General features: G+C 38.4%; 1 protein-coding gene across 1 annotated transcript in view; it reads right to left on the reverse strand.

The window, feature by feature from the left end:
* Positions 1-5,089: 5,089 nt before the first annotated feature.
* LOC106640451 (polypeptide N-acetylgalactosaminyltransferase 2-like) overlaps positions 5,090-22,288 on the reverse strand; it is a 294,122-nt gene continuing 276,923 nt past the window's right edge. The window contains exons 9-10 of the mRNA XM_089589846.1: positions 20,438-20,648; positions 5,090-5,561 (exon numbers count right to left, since the gene is read on the reverse strand). Coding sequence (XP_089445972.1) covers positions 5,280-5,561; positions 20,438-20,648 — 493 coding nt within the window. The 3' untranslated portion in view covers positions 5,090-5,279. The remainder of the gene's footprint in view (positions 5,562-20,437; positions 20,649-22,288) is intronic.

A 22,288-nucleotide genomic window follows, 5' to 3' on the forward strand; every position in this document is an offset into this window, starting at 1 on the left:
ATGGATTCAAGCTTCAATGACTTAAAGGATTCATTCTCTACGGGTGGCTATGTGATAAAACTCTTCGGAACACACAGATGCACGGAGAAGTCAAAAACAGTCCTACTCATTTCTGTCAAGTTGTCAAGCGGATTATCTTGCTATGAGTGGAGCCAGTAAAGATATAATAGCCATAGACAAACCTGTAAGAGATATTTTGGGCAAATCTATGGACCCAGTAAAATTATGGTATGATAATTAGGCTGTTGGAAAATTTACACAATTGAAAGGTAGCCATAAATTAAAATATTTTGACTACGAGGTTGAAGAGATACAAGAAAGACTAAATGAAAGGAAGAAAACTGGTAAAAAACCTTCTATGGCTGATTCTCATGGGCATTTCATCAAATGTTGCGTATCTTAAGGTAAATAAGGGAAGAGTTATTTGGGTTTCAGCAAATGAAAATATTGCAGATATTATAACCAAACCTTTATCGGCCCCTTCTCATATAAAGTTAAGAGTTGAACTTTTGAATTATCAAAGAGAAAAGAGTTAGTCAAAGAGAAGCATGAGAGAGTTGTAATTAATAATATGTTTGTTTTTTGTTTTATTCCGCTTCTAGACGCCAACACTGATGAGTAAGTAAAATAGAGATGTAAGAGCAGAGCAGCCCAGAAGAAGATAGGGATCAATCAAAAGCCAAAGAAACTCTGTGGTTGTCGATTAGCTCTGTCTGCACGTTTTAAAGTTAAACTACGTTTTCTGTTTATGATTTGTTTTGTGTATAAGTGTATTTATTTAAGTCATTTAGTTTTTCTATAACGCTAGAGCGTATAATGTTCCTTTGCTTAAATAATGCATAAGCTTAGTTTATGAGTATACTAAAGCGGATAGACTGTTGTAAATGAGGCTTCAGGTGTACAGATGGCGCAAGCGTACGGCCACTGCGTTGAGAGAGAGAGAGAGAGAGAGAGAGAGAGAGAGAGTCGGGCGGATGCATGGACTGACGCAGAATGAAGATAACTCCCGGTCAAATAGCGTGTATGTTGTATCGTATAAAAGAGAGTTTCTCTACGAGAAAATGTTACAGAAAAGAGACTTTTGTGTATACAAAGTTTTAGTATTTAAATAAAATGTAAATATAATCTGGTACTACTCCTGCTGATTCACCAAGTTAACAAGTGCTTCCTGTCTCTTGACGAGTAACATCTTATACAAAATGTTCCAGGAATTTCTGAAAAAATTGGAACTGTACATTATAAAAATGGCAACATTCCACCCGGTAATTAACAAACAAACTGAAGACAGATTATGTTCAAACAATTAAACTAGCACTAAGTTAACTAGAAACTAAGCAAAAAAAGAATACTGTCAAATACCTTATGTAAAGATGAGAATTCTACTGGTGGAATTAATGTTTGGTAAAAGAGTACAGTGCTAACTAAACCTACTTAGACTAAGCTAGATGAAATAAAACGAAGTACTTAATGAAAATGAAAAACATAGACAATTTGAAATCGATAAAGGCGTGGTAGCAAAAAAGTATCATAAAAACAAAGTGGACATTTGAAAAAATAGTACATCAAACGGGAAAGTTACACTACAAACTGAAATTACGAGACGGGAGTAGTTATCATACGATCTTTTGTCTCAAATCACCACATGGTTGTTTTGAGTCAACGATAAAGATTTTTAAAAATCATGTGGTTTTTTTTTTAACGAGAAGAAATCGCTTGAAGTACTAATCGTCACAAAATTATGAAATCAAATAACTTTTTAACAGTCATTAAGCTTTGCCCTTAAAAATATATACAAGAAAACCACACGGGTTTTGAGAAACCATATAATGATTGAAGACAAAAAAATCATATTACAATGGAGTAAAATAACAAGGTGAATTACGTAAAAGGATAAGGATTCTTTATACGATTTTCTAATATAATTTTTTTTCAACAGCGTAATCTTAATTTGATCTTAAAGCTTTTTAACGTCATTTGTTTGAAAGTTAGCTACTTTTCTATGAAAAGAAAAGTAAACACTTATTTTTAACATTTTAAAGACTGAATCGAGCTGAAATTTAGTAAAATTAATCAAGAATTTGAGACAAAAATTGTAAAACCAGATGTCAGACTGTAAAGGTGCAATCTAATTTTCATATTTATTTTTAATGTCTCAATGAATTTTGCTGAAATTAAGCCAATAAAAATGTATTGATTCTTTGGAAAGTCAAGATTGTGCGTCAACTATTTTTCTTACGTGTCCATGTTTCAAATTAATTGGTTATTGAAGACCAAGTAAAGTAGTCATGATCAGTAGGGTAGAAAAGTAAATCAATTGTGTAAACTATTAAGCAATGCTTTGTTGGCTATTGTTATTGGTGTTAGTAACTTTTTCGAAATAACATTTAAAAAAAAAATGTATACTATTGAACCTAAAAGAAATAAATGGAGTTTATTTTCGGTGAGATTCATTGTAATATGAAGAAGTAAGGTGAGAAATCAGATTACACCTTACTTGTCTAAAATCTGATTTTTCACACTGAATTCTTAGTGAATTTTTCTCGTTTGGGCTTAATTTGTAAAGTGTTTATAACGTGCTGTCTACTATTGTTTTCTCTACAAAACAAATAGTTAATGAATAAACATTGTTGCATAGCTATGATATAAAATTTACCTGATCGATAAGGTAGGAAGTTTTACATATATTTAAACTATATATGAGTTAATAAGACTCCACATGAATGAAACCCTAGAAATATACCTACTTGAGTTAATAGTGCATGAAAAAGTAAAATACAAAAAATTATGATTTTCGAGTTAAAGAGTAAAGTGTGTAAGGGGAATATTTAAGGATCAATGGGTGTATATTTGTGAGAGTGTTTGTACGTGTGTAAGTGTTTATGCAGATGTAGGAGAGACTAACGCATACACTGAGAAAAGTAGTGTTAAAAAGAGTATTATAACTTTGCTAAAAATTACTATATTTTCAGGAAAGCTGAGATGTACTCACCTGATGACGCAAAATTGTTACGTTAAAAAATTTTTCAATTATGTTTTGATTAATTTTTATTATGAAGTAGCCCTAAAAAAATTATTTCACGGCATGGTAAAAAATACTATGTGTAACATAGTAAAAATTGTGATAGTACAATTTTTGCTACACAACACAGTTAATTTTATTATAATCGTTTTAAAATGTACCACAATCTAAAGTAAAATTTGCTATGTGACATAATAAAATTTCTCATTCCACTGCATTGCTATTCAGTATAGTAAAAATTACTATGTTCGAAAGTAATTTGGTACGATATATACGCGTATTGAGTTTCAAATTTGAGGTTATACGAATGTAAATATGAAGAGAAACATATTATTTAATTTATCAGTGTTAAAAATTGATACGTGCTAACAATTAATTTTGAATCGACTAATTATCCGTTGTTAATACCGTTGTCTACAGAAAACCCTTTGATTTTTAATTTTATTGTGTGTATGATAAACAGTCCACGTTCCCACATGTACTTTATCCATACTTGCGCGGACATCATGTCCTGTGGTCTAGTGGTTGCGGAGCCTGACTCGGGAGCTCAAAGATAAAGGTCCAAATCCCAGTTGCTGCAGATCTTTTTTAAAATAAAAATATGTTTTTAATTCATCAATATCTATATACTATAAGAAAAAAAATCTCTATTCATTTAAATCTATGTATATATATATATATATATATATATATATATATATATATATATATATATATATACACATATATCTTCTGTTTAATGTATATATTCTCAGGGCAATATGTATGTATATATACATTTTTCTTCTCTTACTTACTAATATGAAAATTCTTTCTGAGCAAAATAAAAATTACTATGTCGAATAACAAATGTTGATATAATCTGGTTTTACTATGTAGCATAGTAATTTTTATAACATGGCGAGTATGTCTCAGCTTCCCTCTAAAATATAGTAATATTTATTATAGTTGTAACACTTTTTCTAACACCTTTTTTTTTAGTGAAATAGCTATTCTTACGAGACTTGCGTCAAAATGACTTAGAAAAATCACCATTGCAAGGCGGAAGTATAAGTTTGCCTCTGTTGAAGTTAAGCAATAAGCAGTCGTTGAATTTTGCTTAGTTTATTTGAGTTTGCTGATCTATAGCACACCCTTCATTTCTAGCTCTCGCCTTAAAAAGGGTACGTCTAAAGAAATGTGATTTTAATCTTTTAATTGTATCTTGGTTCAGAACAAAATCGAAACATTTCTATCCTTCAGAATCTGAAACTCTAAAAATTATCAATGTTTTACTTATCGTAAAACATTGATTGGCAAATTACTTAGAACTTTTAATTATATATACTTAGGTAATATTTAAAACAAATAAGCTTACAGTTTCAAAATGATAGTCAACATGCAGGTTTTTAAATTAAAACTACTCTAAAAAAAACTATTATGTAACTGGCAGCAATGTATAAGACTTATTACCTTCATTCGCTAGAACAATAAAATAATCAAAAGAATGTCAACAGATCCTTATAAAAAGTTTATCATGCCTTTTTAGTGATAAAATAAAAAAATTTAATTATTAAAATATAGTTTCAATAATGTAGACCGCACGAAGCGCATCTAACAGAATTAGTATATCTGACCGTTCACTTTTGTAAGCGAGGATTATGAATTAATCAGATAAAAATGCCCTGCAAATAATTAGTGTTTTCTTGATCGAGAGTTAAAAATTTTACGAATATTACAGACTTCTCTCCATGACTAATGTAATTACTGCATTTCAATCAAATCTTAAATGGTATGAAACTTATATGGTTTTAATATTTTTCATTTTATCAGTGTTTATTTTAAGCACTATAACTTTTTCATCGAACAGATATTTCGTTTTTGTTTTGAGCCAAGTATCAAAAACAACAAAAACAACAACAATAATGACAACAACAACAGCAACAACAAGACTTTAACTATTATTTTCATCAAGAAATTTGCTGCTTTTAGAGCCCTCACTCCTTCACATGGCAAAATATTTCGAGATTTAAAGGTGTGTTACTCAAAAGGCTTTCGTTACAACTTTTGTTCCCTATATCTAATGGTTTTTCAAAGATTTTTACCAATATGATTAGGTAAATACTTATACTTGAAAATCATCGAAGCAGAGATAATCGCACTTCTTCACTGATGGCTTTTTTTCCTACACTACCTTATTCGAGTCCAACTCTGCATCTGCAGGGTCTTAAGTTTATAAGTTTAGTCTTTAGTATCAAACGCTTTACTTTTAAGCTCAAGGCTAATGGCTGACATGATTGTAGAGGTGCCATCGTTGGCTTTCGGCGTTTGAGTCGCACTTTTGAGCAGTAATAATGCGCTGAGAATGCTGCAGTTGCTGCCTTGAGTCGATGCAAATAGGAACGCGTGCATGTCGAATAAGACCACCCTCGAGGTGCCGCCACCTTTGGTTCTCACTACCATCGCACGTCAGCATAAGAAGCGCTGTTCCCTTCACGTAAACTGGCAGCGTTAAACAGAATTCATGGTGTCTAATTAGGCCATCCTTCGTTAAACTCCATTCCTGAAAGTGAAAACAAAAGAAAAATTTGTTAAAAAAATCTTCTCGAGTAGAGAAGCCTTGTCATTAGAATACATAACGGTTGTTAAAAAGTGGATTATAATACATCATCCATCACGATGAGTTTTAAATCAATCTGTATAGTGAATGGACGTATGTGAAAATATGAATTATACGTGTTATATATCCACCTACGAATTAGAGAAATAATAAGATGATGTACCGTCATTTTCTCGACACCATGTTATTTCCAAGCTTTACTGTACAAAAATTGTAAGTGTAAGAAAAATGAAATAGATTTGCCCCCTCACAGCCTATGTTATTTTTTCCTGTCTAGGCTGTATATATCGCGAAAGTCATATGACGTTTTGGGATCGTAATACTTAAATTTCAGCATCAATAAAAAAATTTTAATGACTGTAAAGACTTTTGGTATCACAATTTAGTGTCAATTTGAATCGTAACAGCGTCACAAAAAAAATTGTATGTGTCTTACATCTCTTTCTCCTTTTTTTACTAAGTAGCTGTCACAGGTTACAGTCACCATTGGAGACAGCAGTCAACTTATTATCTGCATTGCATCTTTGCCTCCCTCAACAAGCACGATGGCAGAAAACTGTGACAGCCAATCAGTGTTGGGAAGAGAGATGAAAGACCCACAAAATCTTTTTCCTCTCTTTAACACTATTACGCTTCTTCAGCAAGCTATTCTACTCTATTAATATTATCTCTATCGTTAGTAGAGGAATAAACTCAATGGTAATTGTTTTTCAGAGTGCAGCCCTCTGCCGCCCTGTCGACTGCATCTATGTGACGTCGCCGACTGATTTCTTATTTTAAAGAATACGTGGGAAACCTTGATAAAATTTACAAGTGAACTGTATTTAAACACTAAGAAAAGCACTAATTTTCGCGCACGTAAAATAAAAAAATAAAAAAGACGCTGTTTATGAGCCACAACGAAGATATATTTGTGACCCAAGGGAGGAAAATCTGAAGAGAAAACTCCCTGGAAGAACGAACAAATGATACAAAAGAGAATATGAAATTTGCAATTTGAGGTATAAACAACTTCCTGGTGTGAACAAGCCTCATATATATGTGTGCGTGTGTGTGTGAAGTATATGTGAAGAATGTGTGAAGTGTGCGTCAGCACTGTTCTCGCTCTCGATTACCGTGACACGGTTTCGCTGACGCGGATTTTTGCCGTGTTCACTCGCAGCACATCGATACGAAAAGATTGGATACCGATCATAACGGATCAAGGATATGAACGCGTGATCCTAAACACGTAATACCGGTATGCAAACTATGCGAAGACTTACTTCACGCGATGAAACAATGAAAATCCGATAAAACCAATAAGTACTCGAGATCGCAGTGAAAACTGTAGACCGCTGTATATCAACTGTAGCTTCGAAATGACCGCACCCTCACCAACTCTTCTCAATTTTTCGTATCTCCGCCGTTGGCGGCACTAACCCCTCTCCCTTTGATTTACCTTACGTCTCTCGGATGACGTCCACCAATTAGCGTGACGATACAGGACAATAGTGTGAAACAATACTGACTACACACGAATAAAAACGAACATAAAAACGAATCCTTTACTGCACGCTCGACGTGCTGCGAGACTTCCTTCTCCGCCGCTCGCGTATCGGCCCGTACGTCTTAGTCGTTTTCGACTAAACAGTAATCTAGATATTGATGTTATTAATCGATGGGTAAGTATTATGTCAAATTATTACTATACATTGACCTCTTCCATGTAAATTGCGCTATGTATATTCTTTTTACTTTATAGAAACGTCGCGCTTATTTTTAGAGTGAAAATCGCTGGAGTGCGAAAAACTTTGTCAATTAAAATTACAGAGCAGTGAAAAAAAGTTATCCGCTTCGGCCAGGAGTCGAACCTGGGCCTCCTTCTTGCCGGGAAGGTGCTTTAACCAACTTCGCCACCGAAGCCTCGGCGGACACCCTTCTCCACTGCTCTGTTTAGGCGTGTCTTAGGTCGAACGCTGATATTATAGATATTGATGTTATTAATCGAATTACTTTCTTATAATTATTATTATTAAAATTTTTTTCAGAAAAATTCACAGTTATCAGTCACAGTTTTTTTTGATGACATGAAAGGTGCTCCAAATCTACAATTTTTTTTTTTATTTGGATCCATTTTTTTATAACAAGTGAGACTGTGCTTATGCGTTTGAACTTTAATTTTTTCCAGATGCTTCAGATGATGCTACTGAAACTCTTGAAAATTTTTGTAAGAGTATAAATGGAAAAAAAGTGATTATTCACCGGGACAATTGTTTTTAAAATATTTTCCTGTGCTGCAGATGACTATTTCAAATCTTTTTTCCATCAAAGCCTATCGCAAACTGCAAAAGAATGACCAAAAGTATTATTTAGAAAATTGTTTAAAAAATTTAAATGTGCTTGTGCGTGTTGATCATAGTTCGTATATTTCGCCACAACTTCATTATTATCTATTGTTTGAATTATTCTTTATTAGAACGTCGAGTAAATACAAGATTGGCAGATCAGCCGTAACAGATATTTTATAGTAGGCAGATCGACGTGGAGGTCCGGTTTGAGAGTCCCCAGCGAAGCAAGAGGTCGAGGCGTGCATACACGTTGGCTCCACTAGATCAAGCTGTACGCTCGCGCCGGCAGAGACCAAGCGAGCAGCAGCTCCCTCTTCTTTGAGCAGAAAGAGGGGAAGGGGAGGGCATGGGCGCGCAAGACAAATCTTGCACAACCCGCCCGCCTCGTTCCGTGAACGATCTTAGTCTCTGCCCGCCGTACCTGGGTCAAATTCGGCCACAGGGTCTTTGGAGGTGGCGTCGCCGACACTAGGCGATCGGACAGGCAGTAGAGAGAGCTTGCTGATGGGACGGGTGTATTCACCAGTGGCGGTCTGGATGGTGGCGGCGCGAACGAGCCCGTCGGCTCCGGGATGTACCGAGATGATGCGACCGAACGGCCACGTGCCGCTAGACTGGAGGAGCGTGGTGTCCACCACGGCGACGACGTCATCAACCTGGAAATTAAGACGTGGGACCTTCCACTTGGGTCGTTGTTGGATCGTGTCCGAGTACTCGCGGCTCCAGCGGCTCCAGAACTGGTCTCGGATTCCCCGGACCAGCTTCCAGTGACTTAGGCGATCGAGCTTCTCGGGCGGGGTGCTGGCCTCAAGCACATAATTCAGCGGGCCACCGACGAGAAAGTGTCCAGGGGGTGAGGATGTCCAGATCATCTAAGCCTCCGGTGAATGGAGTGAGAGGGCGGCTATTGAGGACCGCCTCGATGCTGGCCAAAACGGTGGAAAACTCCTCGTAGGTGAAGTTGCGCAGTCCAAGGGCACGACGGAGATGATGTTTTATTGCTTTGACACCGGCCTCCCATAGTCCGCCGAAGTGGGGCGCCCGTGAAGAAATGAAGTGCCACGTGACGCCTTGTTTAGCCAGTGAGCCAGCAACACGCTTCCACTTTACTTCGGCATCCTGGAGAGCCTCGCGCATTTCACGGTCTGCGGCGCGGAAGCAGGTGGCGTTATCATTCCAGATCTCTAAGGGCCGACCGCGCCTGGCGCAGAATCTTGTGAGCGCTCTAATGAATGACTCGGTGGAGAGATCACCAACGGGCTCAAGCTGTGACGCCTTGGTGGTCATGCAGACGAAGATCGCGACGTAGCCCTTGCTTGTGCGGATGCTTCGGCCCTTAGCAGATAAAATGTTGAATGGGCCAGCGTAGTCAACTCCAGTGCGAGAGAAAGCTCGAGCAGGAGTAACCCGTGCGGCCGGTAGAGGTGCCATGTGTTGAGTGGCAGGCCGCGCCTGCAGTCAGGCGCAGACCACGCATCCCTGGAGAATGCTTTTGATTCGCCGCCGCCCGCCAACAATCCAGGCCTTGCGAGCCACATAGGCGCTGGTGACTCTGACTCCTCCGTGAAGAGCACGAGCATGAGCCCACTGGATAATGTGCCGAGCGAGGCTGCATCGGCTGTCGAGGATTGGCGTATGCTGCTCGTCGAAAGTGAGCGCAGAATGTTGGAGACGACCGCCAACTCTAAGGACGTCATCGGTGAAGATCGGGTCTAGAGACAGCAGTGAATTTTTCGCAGGGACACGGCCGCCCTTTTGCAAGCTCGCAATCTCTAGGGCGAAGAATTGTCACTGGCTGAGGCGGACGCAGGCGAGGTAGGCATCGCGCAGCTCAATCGTCGTCAGTAGGGTGAAAGGCGAGGGAGCGGGATCTCGACGTAGCTGACGACGGATCCAGCGACGCCGTCGAGAGTTCGATGACGGCTGGTTGTAACGGTCCGGAGGGGGTGCGGAGTCCCATTTGGGGCAAGCAGTGCGCAGTCAGCCGCAACGTCCGGGTTGAGTTCCGGGTTTGGAGCTGCAAACTTGCAATCGTTGGGGAGCGCATAAAGACAGCGCCTCTGACGCCAGAGATGCTCGTGACGGCTGGCTCGGGACTGGCACCAAGCTTTCGAGCAAGTGCAGTGGACGTGATTGAAATCTCCGAACAAGCGTCGACGAGTGCTCTTGCTGTGACTGTCCGCCCCCCGGGGCCCATGAGCTAAACTTTGAGCGTGGGCAAGACGGCTAGTCACAACGGTGAAGCAGCTGCCGCGTCGATCCCGTCCTTTGAGTCCGAGGTGAAGAGGCACTGCTTTGCCTCAGCTGGTGCTGGGTCGGGCGTGGCCCTGCGCTTGCGACCGCCATCATGGATGAGGCTGTGATGCCGCGCCTTGCAATATTGGCATACACCTTGGGAAGGGCAGACAGTTGCCATGTGACCCGGCTTCAGGCAGTTAAAGCACAGCTTGTGCTGAGTGACGAAATTCCTTCGCCCAAGCGCGTCCAGTTCCACGAAACGGCTGCAGTGACCTACGTAGTGCGGCGCGTGGCAAGCAGGGCAGTCATCGTTGACTGCGTGGGTGGCTAAAGATCAGTGGTTGCGGCTAAGTGGCGTCGGCGCGGGAGGGCGACTGCCGGTCTAGCGTACAGGATCGTTCGTCGATCGGGGAGGGCGCGAGGCTTCCATTGAAGTCAGTGAGCGGCCGCGCCTCCGCAGAAAGCTGGACAAAGTGGCGAAGGAGGCCGCTTCCCCTTGTGCAGAGCTGGCTGCCTCCAACTTCTCGAGCTCGTCTTCCCAGGCTCTCCGAGTCGAGGGGTCCATGGCGGTCAAGGCAAAAGAGACCATCCACACATCCCAATGTTCCACCGGCTGATTGAGCGCTCGCAGTTGATCACGGTGCTTTTCTAAGGCATCGAGCAAGCCCTGCAGACCAGCAGCGGACTCCTCGCGCAGAGGCTTGAGTGTTTGGAGTGCCATGACGTGGTCCTGCACAAGGAGGCCACGATGCTCGAACCACGAGACAAGAAGACTCCAGGCCGTGGAATAATTGAAGCCAACGAGCTGCAAGGTGTCCAGAACTGCTTTTGCCTCACCCTGCACGTTTGCCTTTAGGTAGTAAAGCCTCTCGACGTCGGTGAGCCGAGCATCCTGGCGAATGAGCGTCTGGAACAGGTCGCGGAAAGACTGCCAATCCTCGCGACGGCCAGAAAAGAGCGGAATATTGATGCTCGGCAGGCGAGGATCCGAGTGCCGTCCAGGGAGCGGTCCGGGGAGTGGTAACTGGCCACCACCTCCTGGCATGGTCGGGAACAGCCGACTCCTAGCGTCATACAGGCACGCCTTAGCGTCAAGGTAGTATCCCTCTGCGGACCTGTACAGGGCTATCAAGGAGGCAACTTTGTTCACAGGTGCGCCCTGAATCAGATCCTTATGATTGGCTTGGAAGTCATTCCAATAATCAGCGAGTAGCTCAAACCTGGCGTCGACGAGACCCATGCTCCATACTTCGACGCTCTTGGCGGATTGAGTGAATTCCGCGAGAACCTCTAGCAGGGCTTGCTGCGTTTCCAGCAACGAGGGCCAGCCTTCGTTATCCCTGTAAATTAGTCACGCGCTGAGCTCGACGCTTGGCTCTCAAACGGCGCCTTGTTACTTGTGGTGCAATCGTGCATGCCAAATGAGTCTACGTAGAATATTGAGAAAAAGGGGGTGAGGAATCGCAAATGAATCTATCAACCCGACCAGCCGCGGGATGACGTTAACTAGTAAATCCCGCGGTTTAAACATGAAGCAGCCTGCAATCTGCAACCCAAAACCTCTCGACAGCCTCACTGACTGAGTAATCGTGGTCGCACGCAAGGTCCACGACGCGGACTGCACGGCAGTCGCGGTGGGGCGTCTCTCGCCTGTCACATCTTGTTAAGGCTATCATAACCTCAAATCGCTCTACCACGTGGCGCGGCTCTGCACGATTGCATCACTTGCAACAGAGGCCCAATGTCTCGATACGTTCTCGGACGTAGAGAATGTATTTTCGCATGATCGCATCTCACATCGTCCTACTTACATTGCTTCGCGTAGCACCGTAGTCCTGGCTGTCTTGGGCTCGATGAGATTCTGGCGGTTGTCTGTCCCAGTCACGCTATCCGGCTCGAAGGACCAATGTTTGAATTATTCTTTATTAGAACGTCGAGTAAATACAAGATTGGCAGATCAGCCGTAACAGATATTTTATAGTAGGCAGATCGACGTGGAGGTCCGGTTTGAGAGTCCCCAGCGAAGCAAGAGGTCGAGGCGTGCATACACGTTGGCTCCACTAGATCAAGCTGTACGCTCGCGCCGGCAGAGACCAAGCGAGCAGCAGCTCCCTCTTCTTTGAGCAGAAAGAGGGGAAGGGGAGGGCATGGGCGCGCAAGACAAATCTTGCACATCTATTTCCGAGTCAACGTCAGTTTCTGGAACATTATCTAAGGGCTTACAAATGTTTTCGATATCAATTCTGTTTTGTAAAAAAATGTTTGAAACTGGAATCAATGGTATGAAATGCAAGTTTGTTAAATGCAAATGGATAAACTTTGGAGAATCGTTGACTTTAAAATGAGCGAAGATTTGTCTTTTCATATTAATATTTACATCAATAAAGTGATAATGTATGCATACATTTAAATCATATATTCTTGCAAATATATATATGCAGTCCATGTCTTCATACTCGTGATCACTAGAGAGTATCTCATTTGCACTTTTGAGATTTGAACAAAAACACGAAAAAAGGTGATTGTTGTAATAGCCGTCTCAGTAGAAGTCTGTCGTCTAAAGGTGAAATTGTAAGGTTTAAAAGTGTCAAAATCAACAGAACAAACAATTTCCAGCTGGCTCAGATCGAATATCTCTTTTATGATTTAAAATAAGATCTAGTTAAGCACATGTAACACTATACTTATTCAGAGTATTATTAAATTCTATTGGTGTACAGAGTCCTGTATCAAGCATGGATCATCATATAACGAGGCATTCGTGCGTAAATTTGTGCATATTTTTTGTCTTGGCTCCTGATTATTTGTTTTTTTTTCTCTAAAAGAAAGAAAAGAAAAGATAAAAAAAAATTATAACCTAATAGTATAATGTAAAAAATGAAAATTAACACAAATTGAAATTTTATTATGTTAAAAAATTAATTTCGAACTCATAGCAAATACAAAAGATTTATTTATTGTTGACTTTAAGTAAAAAATATAATAATGTGTAATATCTTCGAAGGTCATAATTCTGTAAAGATAATGCAGTGTCAAGTTTAGACGTTAGTTTTTGTAATTTGAGTTTTTTTTCTATATCTTTGACAATATTTAGCATTCGTAATTTTACTAAAAAAATTAATAAGTACATCGTTAAAAACTACTTTAAAAGTTAATGTACAAAATTAAGGCTCACTGGTCATATTTCTCATCAGAATATCGTTTTTGTAAATTTGACAACTGTAATGTAGGCGTACGTAATTGCGATATCAGTATATCTGTATGTGTTTCCTCCAATTCATTTGAAGAAGGATATATACTTTGCTTTCCTGTAAAATATTTGCTTGTTGTTTTATCCTCATTATCACAAGATTCCTGTAATTTTACTTGAAACATACGTTGTTCTCTAAATTTTCTTACTCTTTCTAATGAATTACATAATGATGAAATATTGTTGTTACATATTACTGCTCTTTGTTGCTCATTTTGCTGTTAATGTGCTCATTTTGCTGTTGATTTTGTTGACGATTTTTGTTTTCTTGAAATGTTCCTGTATGTCTTAGATGTAGCCTCAAAGTTAGAATTTCATTTGTTTTAAATTGACATTTCGGAATCAAAAAATGGACTCGTGCCTCCTCTTATGCTTGGATTAATTTGAGGAACACTAAAATTCTTGTTTGGGGTGGCAAAATATGAACTCGTTTATGATGTGGCATACTTAAGTATGTACTTCAAAAGGATTAAAGCTTTGTTTTACATTATGAGGAGATTTCGTCAATTCCTTTGACTTTTTCGATTTTGATTTTGAAGGACTTGAACCCATTTTAACTGAATTTAAAGAACAAACAGATTCTTAAACTATTAATGTAGTTATTGCTTACACGTGCAAACTAAACATGAAAACGCACTTTGCACCTACAGAAAATCACTATCGCAAAATATTAACACTCAAGTCATTGACATGTTGCAACACGAGGAAAATTAACTTCAAAATGAAATACACGTGCTTTTTACGTAGCACTCAAAATCGCTTCTGCTTACAAAGACGATTGTCGGATAGGGAAGGAATGTCTTGAGAAGCTTGTTGCGGCCGCAGTTCATAATTGATGACAGCCGGCGCCACCACGTGAGAGCCAAAAAAAACTGTAAGCTGGCATTCGAAAATTATTTGAAATACATTTCACATAGAATTTTACCTATGTTTTTATTTATAAAGACATTTGTATAATTATTTATTGACATTTGGCCCTACGTTGCTTATCAAATTTAAAATAAGCACCCTCAAAAACCATTAAAATCATATGTTGTTCGATACACATATACATATATATATACACTAGCGGCCCCCACTCACTAAATGGAACACCGTACTGTGTTGATATGTAATGGTAACGTTTTTGGTTAAAAATTTTATATCTATTCCTGACACTTCTCAGAACAAAACTCTTTTTATTAAAAATATATTTGTTTGGAATCCATACAGTTTATTTGGTCCAGTAAAAAGCTACAAAAAGTAAAAAACATATAATTATGCTAAAAAGTACCGTGCATTTCTTGTGCCATAAAATAATCATTGGCCTTAAAATGCCGTTGATGAACAGGGCCTTTGATTTAAGAAATAGGATATTTTTTAAAGCTGTAAAGATTCAAAGCTCACAAAAAGTAAATAATTGAAAATTTTTTTTCTCTTATCTCATAACTTTAAACCAGAGCAAACAAGTTCTGGAGCCTAATCCCTACGTTTTTTATCGTAACAAAAATACAAATTCTACCTTTTTAAAAATCTGGAAGATTCAAGAGATTACTATAAGGGTTATAGTGAAAAAATTATCTTTCACTTAATAAATTCTTTCGTCATTTTCTTGATGCCTAAAATTGTAATTCAACTTCTTGTGACTTTTGGCATAGTTGAGACTCTTGTAAGTCCTCAAGGCTATTTTTTTTAACTTTATGAGGTTGTAATATATTTTCTGGCAAGGTAGTTTGACGTCCGATAACCCTGAAAAGGACCAGCGAGCTTCTTAAGTGAACTCTTTCTTGACTGAAGTTTCCAGCAAACGTGATTGCCTCTAAACCTCAGGATGATCTTCTTTGGCCTGTTATTGCAGCACCACACTGACTGGGAAGAAAATTACAACGTTTAAAGCTTTGGAGCTATTTGTAGAGCTCTTTCCCAACGTCTCCTAGTATAACGTCCAAGACGTTGGTGTATAAAGCACCTTTATTTACAGACTCAGTTGTTTTGGTGATCTAAGGTGGAGAGATTGGTTCGTGATGCTTGCCCGTTGGAAACTGTCCCGTTGGCTCACATTTATTTTTTTTTTTTCATAGCTGTTAGGTTCTTCTAGCGCATACCTTGGAGAGAATCGGTGATTGCTGGTTGAATGCTTAAAGTCGAGAGGATAATATAAGGTCATCAGTCAGCGGGCTTCCCAGCCTTGCGACGAACAACTCCGCTCGTGACGTCTGCCAGTAAATGACTGATTTGGTTTAATAGTGGCCGGCTTTACATAGTCTTTTAGTTGACGAATCTTCTCCGGATACCGTAGTAAAAATGTATTTGTTAGCAAAGTAATTTAAACTTAATGGGCCCTTAAAAGAACCGATGAGATTGATGGTTAAGTAGGGAACGTAAATAATTAGAATGGCCCTGAAAAGAACATCTCGTCTTCAGGTCATTTCCCAGTTAACCAACCGTTCATCGTTAGTCAAGAAAGTGGGCCTGGAGAATACCTTCTCTGTAGGTATGTCGTTGGGACAACTACTAAAAAGGACGCCGTTGTGGCTACCGGTACTCTGCAGGGCTGTCTTCCCTGGCTTGCATTTGAAGTAGAAAAGTCTCTGACAGCACCAGGTCAAATGGTTGAACGGCCAAAGTGTTAGAGCAGGTTGTGCTCTAGCTATACACGTCTCCTGGTAAGATTCCACCGGAGACATTGACGTCCCAAAAACCCATTTTTCCGTGACAGTCGGTTATTTTGGTAATCTGAGTTTAAACCCGATTTATTTTGCTTGCCCATGAAAAAAGAGTGTCATCGGTAGCCGGAATGCCTAGCTGCACGACGAACCACTCTGTTCTTGGTGCAGTGCCAATGATCGATTACGGAAATCGTTGACTCGATGGGGCATGTTATTCGCTCCGTGCATGACACGCAGCGCCGCCCTTGGTGTCAGAATCGCGCAATACCGTACCCCCGTATGATTAAATCGTAACACTGTCGCTTATAGGAGAAAGTATTATTTATTGAATAAGACGTACATACTGCTATCGCGTAAACATCAGCACCCTAAAAAATGGATACGATTATCCAAACAAGCTTGAAAAGTATAAGTTGCAACATAGTTTTTAATAATGAAACGCTGAAAAAAGCTAAAAAATTAGTAGAGAGTGGGCACGTTGCCTACATACAGGAATATGTAAATAAAGGAGTCGATCATCTGATCAATTGCTATGTTGTGAAACAAACATCTGTCAGCTTAAATCCATACAAAGTAGAATTATCTGTAAGTACATTATTGCCTATGCTTGACAAATGTAGGTTATGGTAACATATACATAAATGTGTAATTTATTTATCAGATTAACGAAGACCGCTGTATCTCCGACGTGAGCTGCGAATGTGTAGCTAATCAGAGCCAAAAGTGTAAGCACATCGCAGCACTGGTCCATTTTATCAATACAAGTGATAGCCTGAGTAAAACTGATTTTGAGCAAATAATCTACAGCTCCTTTTGTTTTGTTTCATGGGGTCTACTTGGGAATTTATACAGCACCACCCCCTGCTTTTCTTTCTTGTTGCAATTAACAACGCAGCACTATCTCGTACGCATTTCGTTACTTTGTAAACGTAAACACTGATTCAGATTATACAGCTTGGAGTTCTTGCTCTCACGTATACAACATTACAGATAAGTATGTGTGTTGTGTACGATATGACAGATAATATTTAATAACCCATTATTTAAAATTTCGGGCGATTTGAAGTGCCTAGCAAAATTATTTATCCGTATTATAGACCCGGTTTGGCTAAATAACATTTTTTTCCGCCTTCGATTTCTCAACTAATTACTTTAAATGAAATAATATCTTTTCTCATTAAAGATAACGCTTATTGTACGATTCATGGGGGTACGGGTACGCCAACTTTGCTTACCTACAGCGCTGTAGTCGTTTTTTTTATCCCCTCCAACCTGATGCACGGAGCGAATAACCACTGTTTACTATATTTGGTTGCGGGTGGCTTCAATTTTACCTTGATGCCACCTAGCGGTTCCTACTGAACTAAAGCGTAAAGCTAGCTTATTTTATCAAAAGTTTGAGCTTATTTGTTGCTATTGTTATTAAATTTTTCAAGAAAAAAACTATACAAAAACCATCTTGGAATCATCAAGAATCAGTTAGCAAAATTTCAGCAATATCGGTTATCGGTTTAGTGGTTTTCTCGGTGAGCGATTACAACGGTTTTAGTGACTTTGCTTTATATATTAGTAATAGATATATATATTTATCCTTCATGATAAATTGATTAATTTGATAAATTATTTATAGAATTATTTAACATTTTGACATGATTTACTTATCAAATTCTAAATAAGCGGTCTTAAGAACCATTAAAATGATATGTAACTCCAAATATAAATATATAATTATCCTATATATATATATTATAGTGCTCTACGTCCAGCTCCTTTTAATAAGAGCACTACTATGGGCGCTTAACACTTGGAAAAGGGACAAGGAAAGGGATGGGAGGCCTCCCACTACGGGAGGTGGGTAGGGGGATATTAGGCAATTTTTGCTGCGAGAAGGTCGCCTAACCCCTCTTTGAGGAGTATTGCGTAGTGAAAAAGCACATGTGAAAATTCACAGAGGTACTTGCCCGAGAAGTCACACTGGCGTGCCAATCAACGACCTAGCCGACTGAGCCACCGCGCGCTCGATGTATACATATAAAATGATCATGTATAATTTATTGATTAATTTGTTTAATTAATTAAATAAATGTTCAACTTTTTGACATAATTTGCTTATCAAATTTGAAATAAGCGCCCTTAAAAACTATTAAAACGAGATGTAACTTGATATAGTCATATATAATAATCTTACATAATTTATTTACTATAAATTTAATAAATTGTTATATTTATATAAATATGTGACATTTCAACATAATTTGTTTATCCAATTTGAAATAAGCGCCCTTCAATACTATTGATACGTTTTTCAACTCTATTGTATACGTTTATTTTAATGATTTATTTATTTTTCAAATAATTTATTAATAACAAAAATTACTAGCATGATTTTATTGCAAGAAATGAAAAAAAAATAAAACGAGAAATGAAAAAAATAAAAAAAACAAGAAATGAAAAAAAATTTTTAAAAAGTAATAAAATGAAATATAAAAAAATAATGAAATGAAATATGAAAAAAATAAAACAAGAAATGAAAAAAAAAAATAAAACAAAAAATGAAAAAAAAAAAAACAAAATAAAAGAAACAAAAAAGGGTATATAAATGGGTCATGAGACCGACGGTAAGAACGAAGTTCTTTAAACATGACATGAGTATAAAGACACACAATTTCTCAGGTAACAAGGGGTCACCAGACCTATCGGAAGAACGAAGCTCTATAAAAATAAGTACCGCATTCATGTAGTTCACTGAAACAAAAACTTGAAAAATGAATAAAAAGTAATAAGAAAATTTAGTTCAGTACTCACGGTAGTTGAACTTCGTGAGTACTGTATTTATGCATGACGTACTCACGAAGTTCAACTATCGTGAGTACTGAACTAAATTTTCTTATTACTTTTTATTCATTTTTCAAGTTTTTGTTTCAGTGAACTACATGAATGCGGTACTTATTTTTATAGAGCTTCGTTCTTCTTATGGGTCTGGCGACCCCCTTGTTACCTGAGAAATTGTGTGTCTTTATACTCATGTCATGGTTAAAGAACTTCGTTCTTACCGTGGGTCCCATGACCCATTTAGATTTGTTTATACTTCTTTACAGCTATATTCGACCAAAACTGCATGGATTCGAAAGAAAAACTTTTTTGATAAGAGGTTTTTAATTCCGGAAAGTGTCAAAAACAGATGCAAAAATTTTAAACTGAAAACGTTTTACATTACGTGTCAACACACTAAGTGGTCGACTCAGTGAATCTCGGGCAAAATCGAGACGAGAGGGTTGCAAGTTCTATCATATAACTGCCCTCTTGAAATTCTAATAAAACTTGAACTTTACGATTCAGTTATTCGCTTTTACGTGTCTGGTGCTCGGAAAGTGAACAGTCCCGTCCACTCTGTGGACAGTAATATTGACTTCTCAGACAACATTACATGTAAAATCGTAAACGCACCACATTCGGAGGTTAAAAAATGCCTAGATTTTATGTGTATTTGCAACATTCTTAACCTCACTTACTAGCTGCGTACTATACTATTCTTACTATGGGGGCCGAAGTCTTTGCACTCAGGGAACGTGTTATTTTTTAGGACGCAATAAGTATGTGTGTGTGGATAACGGCGGAGTAAAAGAATACGGGCACGTGTGTTGAATTATATTTTATTATGTATATAACTGGGATAGGGCTTTAAAAGCTGCTCTGAGCAAAGCTATAAGGATGAGTCATGAGCAAGCTCAAACGACAGAGGGCAGCAGGACATGATGCTACCTATATTTAGTGCTATTCTTGCCATGAGATTTTTTTTGAAAACCCATTTTGTTGAAATTACATTTTTACCTGGAGGTAAATGATACAATGCCCAAGCGTCAGACCCGTTTTCAGGGTGTTTCATATGCGAGTGTATAACTATAAATACGTTTCGTGGCTCAGCGTGTAGTGAATATATATAGGTATACATTCACACGGAAGCGCGCGCTGAAACGCCCTGAACGTTTATTGCAAAAAACAATCTTGCCACTTAACTTTTCGACATTTTCTTTTTTAGAGATTGTAGAGGAAGGCTCACAGTTTATGATTATGTGTTGTAACATATGAAAATATGTTTGTTTAGCACTGTCGTGGATCCCTGAAAATCGGAGAAAATGCATTTTTTGAAACTTTGAAAAACCAACACATGGCCAGCTCATGGGTAAAATCACTATCAGTTCTAAAAATATTAGTACAACTATTTAGATGATTTATCAGGAGGGATCCTTTCATTAAACTTGATAAAAGATGGGATGTGCTTGAGACGATCGTTGTGCCATGTAAATAGTACCCAGTAAATAGTACCCAGTAAAGTTATTTCAATTTACTTACCTGATTTCCACCTGTGTCGTGGCAAGGATAAAGTGCAACAGTACCGTTAAGCAGATGACCCATACTATCTAAGCAGACAGCACCCTGCCTCAATGATCCACCTGGTCCTCCATCCTTTGTGGGGATTATCAATTCTGGATAGACGTATTTCAAGTACCAACTGAAAGGCTTGCAATGTAGCTTACGTTTCAGCTCAAGTCTCTCTTGTATGCTGAAATTCATTCGAGGAAAAATTATTGTCTTTAGACGAGTGATGTTTATAATAAGGGATGTATGGTGTAAAGCTCAGCTCAGAATCTCAAAAAGCAACAGGGCCACCTAGTCCTTACTTGTGGATATATTAGTTTATTCTTGTAAGTGTAAATAGTATCTATCAGTAATATTGGTTATACAGTTTACAGACACTGTATTGACTACCACTGTCAACACACACACACACACACACGCACGCTTACTGCTCTACTTCCACAAATTTACGGATACACTACTTCATAGCTAAAATAGAACTGGGCGCTGTCTGCAGAGCTGAGCTTCACGCTGTACATCTTCCATTGCAAAAAAAAATTCAAAATTACAAAACTAAAGGTACAATACTAGGAAAGTCTTGATTATCTTACAGGTCATCGTTTGTCGAATAAATTAAGTATTTGAACGTATTATAAAAGAAACACCAAAATTAGAAAATTGACTTTTAATTCAATTCACTTGGGTAAAAATGTATCTAAATCTGTGGCGTTTCTCACCAACCAAATCAAAAAACAAAATTCGTGCTAAAAACAGCGTCTCATTCCGCGCGAACAGTGATAAAGCTGCGTATACATGGAGTCTTGAACTTCTAGGATCAGCCCATTAGCCCCTGCAAGTTCGACAAATAGAGTATATATTCTTGCTTTTCACTCGCACTCACACAGGCTTATGACTGGTCCTGGAAGTTTAGGACTCCATGAATACGCACCCTAAGCCACATCATCTTTAACATTCAAAATCTCTACAACGGACACACTCTAAAATTGCGCTCAGTACGCATAATAATAAACACTGTTTTCAATCTGGTTCTACAGACACATTACCATGAGGTCATTACGGCACAGTGGAGAGGGGATTAGTTAACCAAGATAAAGAGCTAGAAGAGGGAAAGATAGCCAATCTGATCGAAAACGAAGAAGTAGAGATCGTAACAGCAAACCAGAATAAAGAAACAGGAAGCAAGAAAACCATCTACCTAGAGCCATTAAAAATAGAGGGGGAAGTCAGTCGTATGGCCATGATATCGATTCTTGAAATTTGAATTTTTGTATATACTTAATCGAGGTATGGAATAGTGATGTTTTCGTATTTCCAATAATTGTTTTTGAAAATTTTTCAAAATATTGTGTATAAGAAAAAAAAAAATTTAATGTTGTTTATTCTAGATAGATATATGAATACCGTTAGTTATACTTAAGGTTTCCATGAAGATATGTTTATTACACAAGGTCCATTTATTTTTATTTTCACCACCGTAGAGACGAAATATTATTGATTTATTAGGCACTTCTTATCTTCGTATACCTACTTTGGTTCGTTGAAAAGCTTATACTGTTTATTGTTTTTCTTATTGAGGACACAAAGTGCCATTTTACGCCCACGGGCACACACAAATGGTCTACATCTTTTTTCTCCGTATGCGTTAATAAACTAGACACTTGATCTAGAGAATATGGTCAGTGGATATACGTGACCTAGAGAATCCGGTCCATTCTTTTCGATTTAAATTTAATCTGGCTACCCAGATCTTGCCCCAAGAGCCACTTTAGTACCCCTTTCTAAACAAAATAAAAGTAAATAATATTCTTATTCAAAGTAAATTTT

Source organism: Copidosoma floridanum, unplaced genomic scaffold (genome assembly GCF_036245765.1).
Source record: "Copidosoma floridanum isolate Cflo_tuat_1 unplaced genomic scaffold, Cflo_Japanese_pri ptg000001l, whole genome shotgun sequence".
In the NCBI taxonomy this organism is placed as follows: Eukaryota; Metazoa; Arthropoda; class Insecta; order Hymenoptera; family Encyrtidae; genus Copidosoma; species Copidosoma floridanum.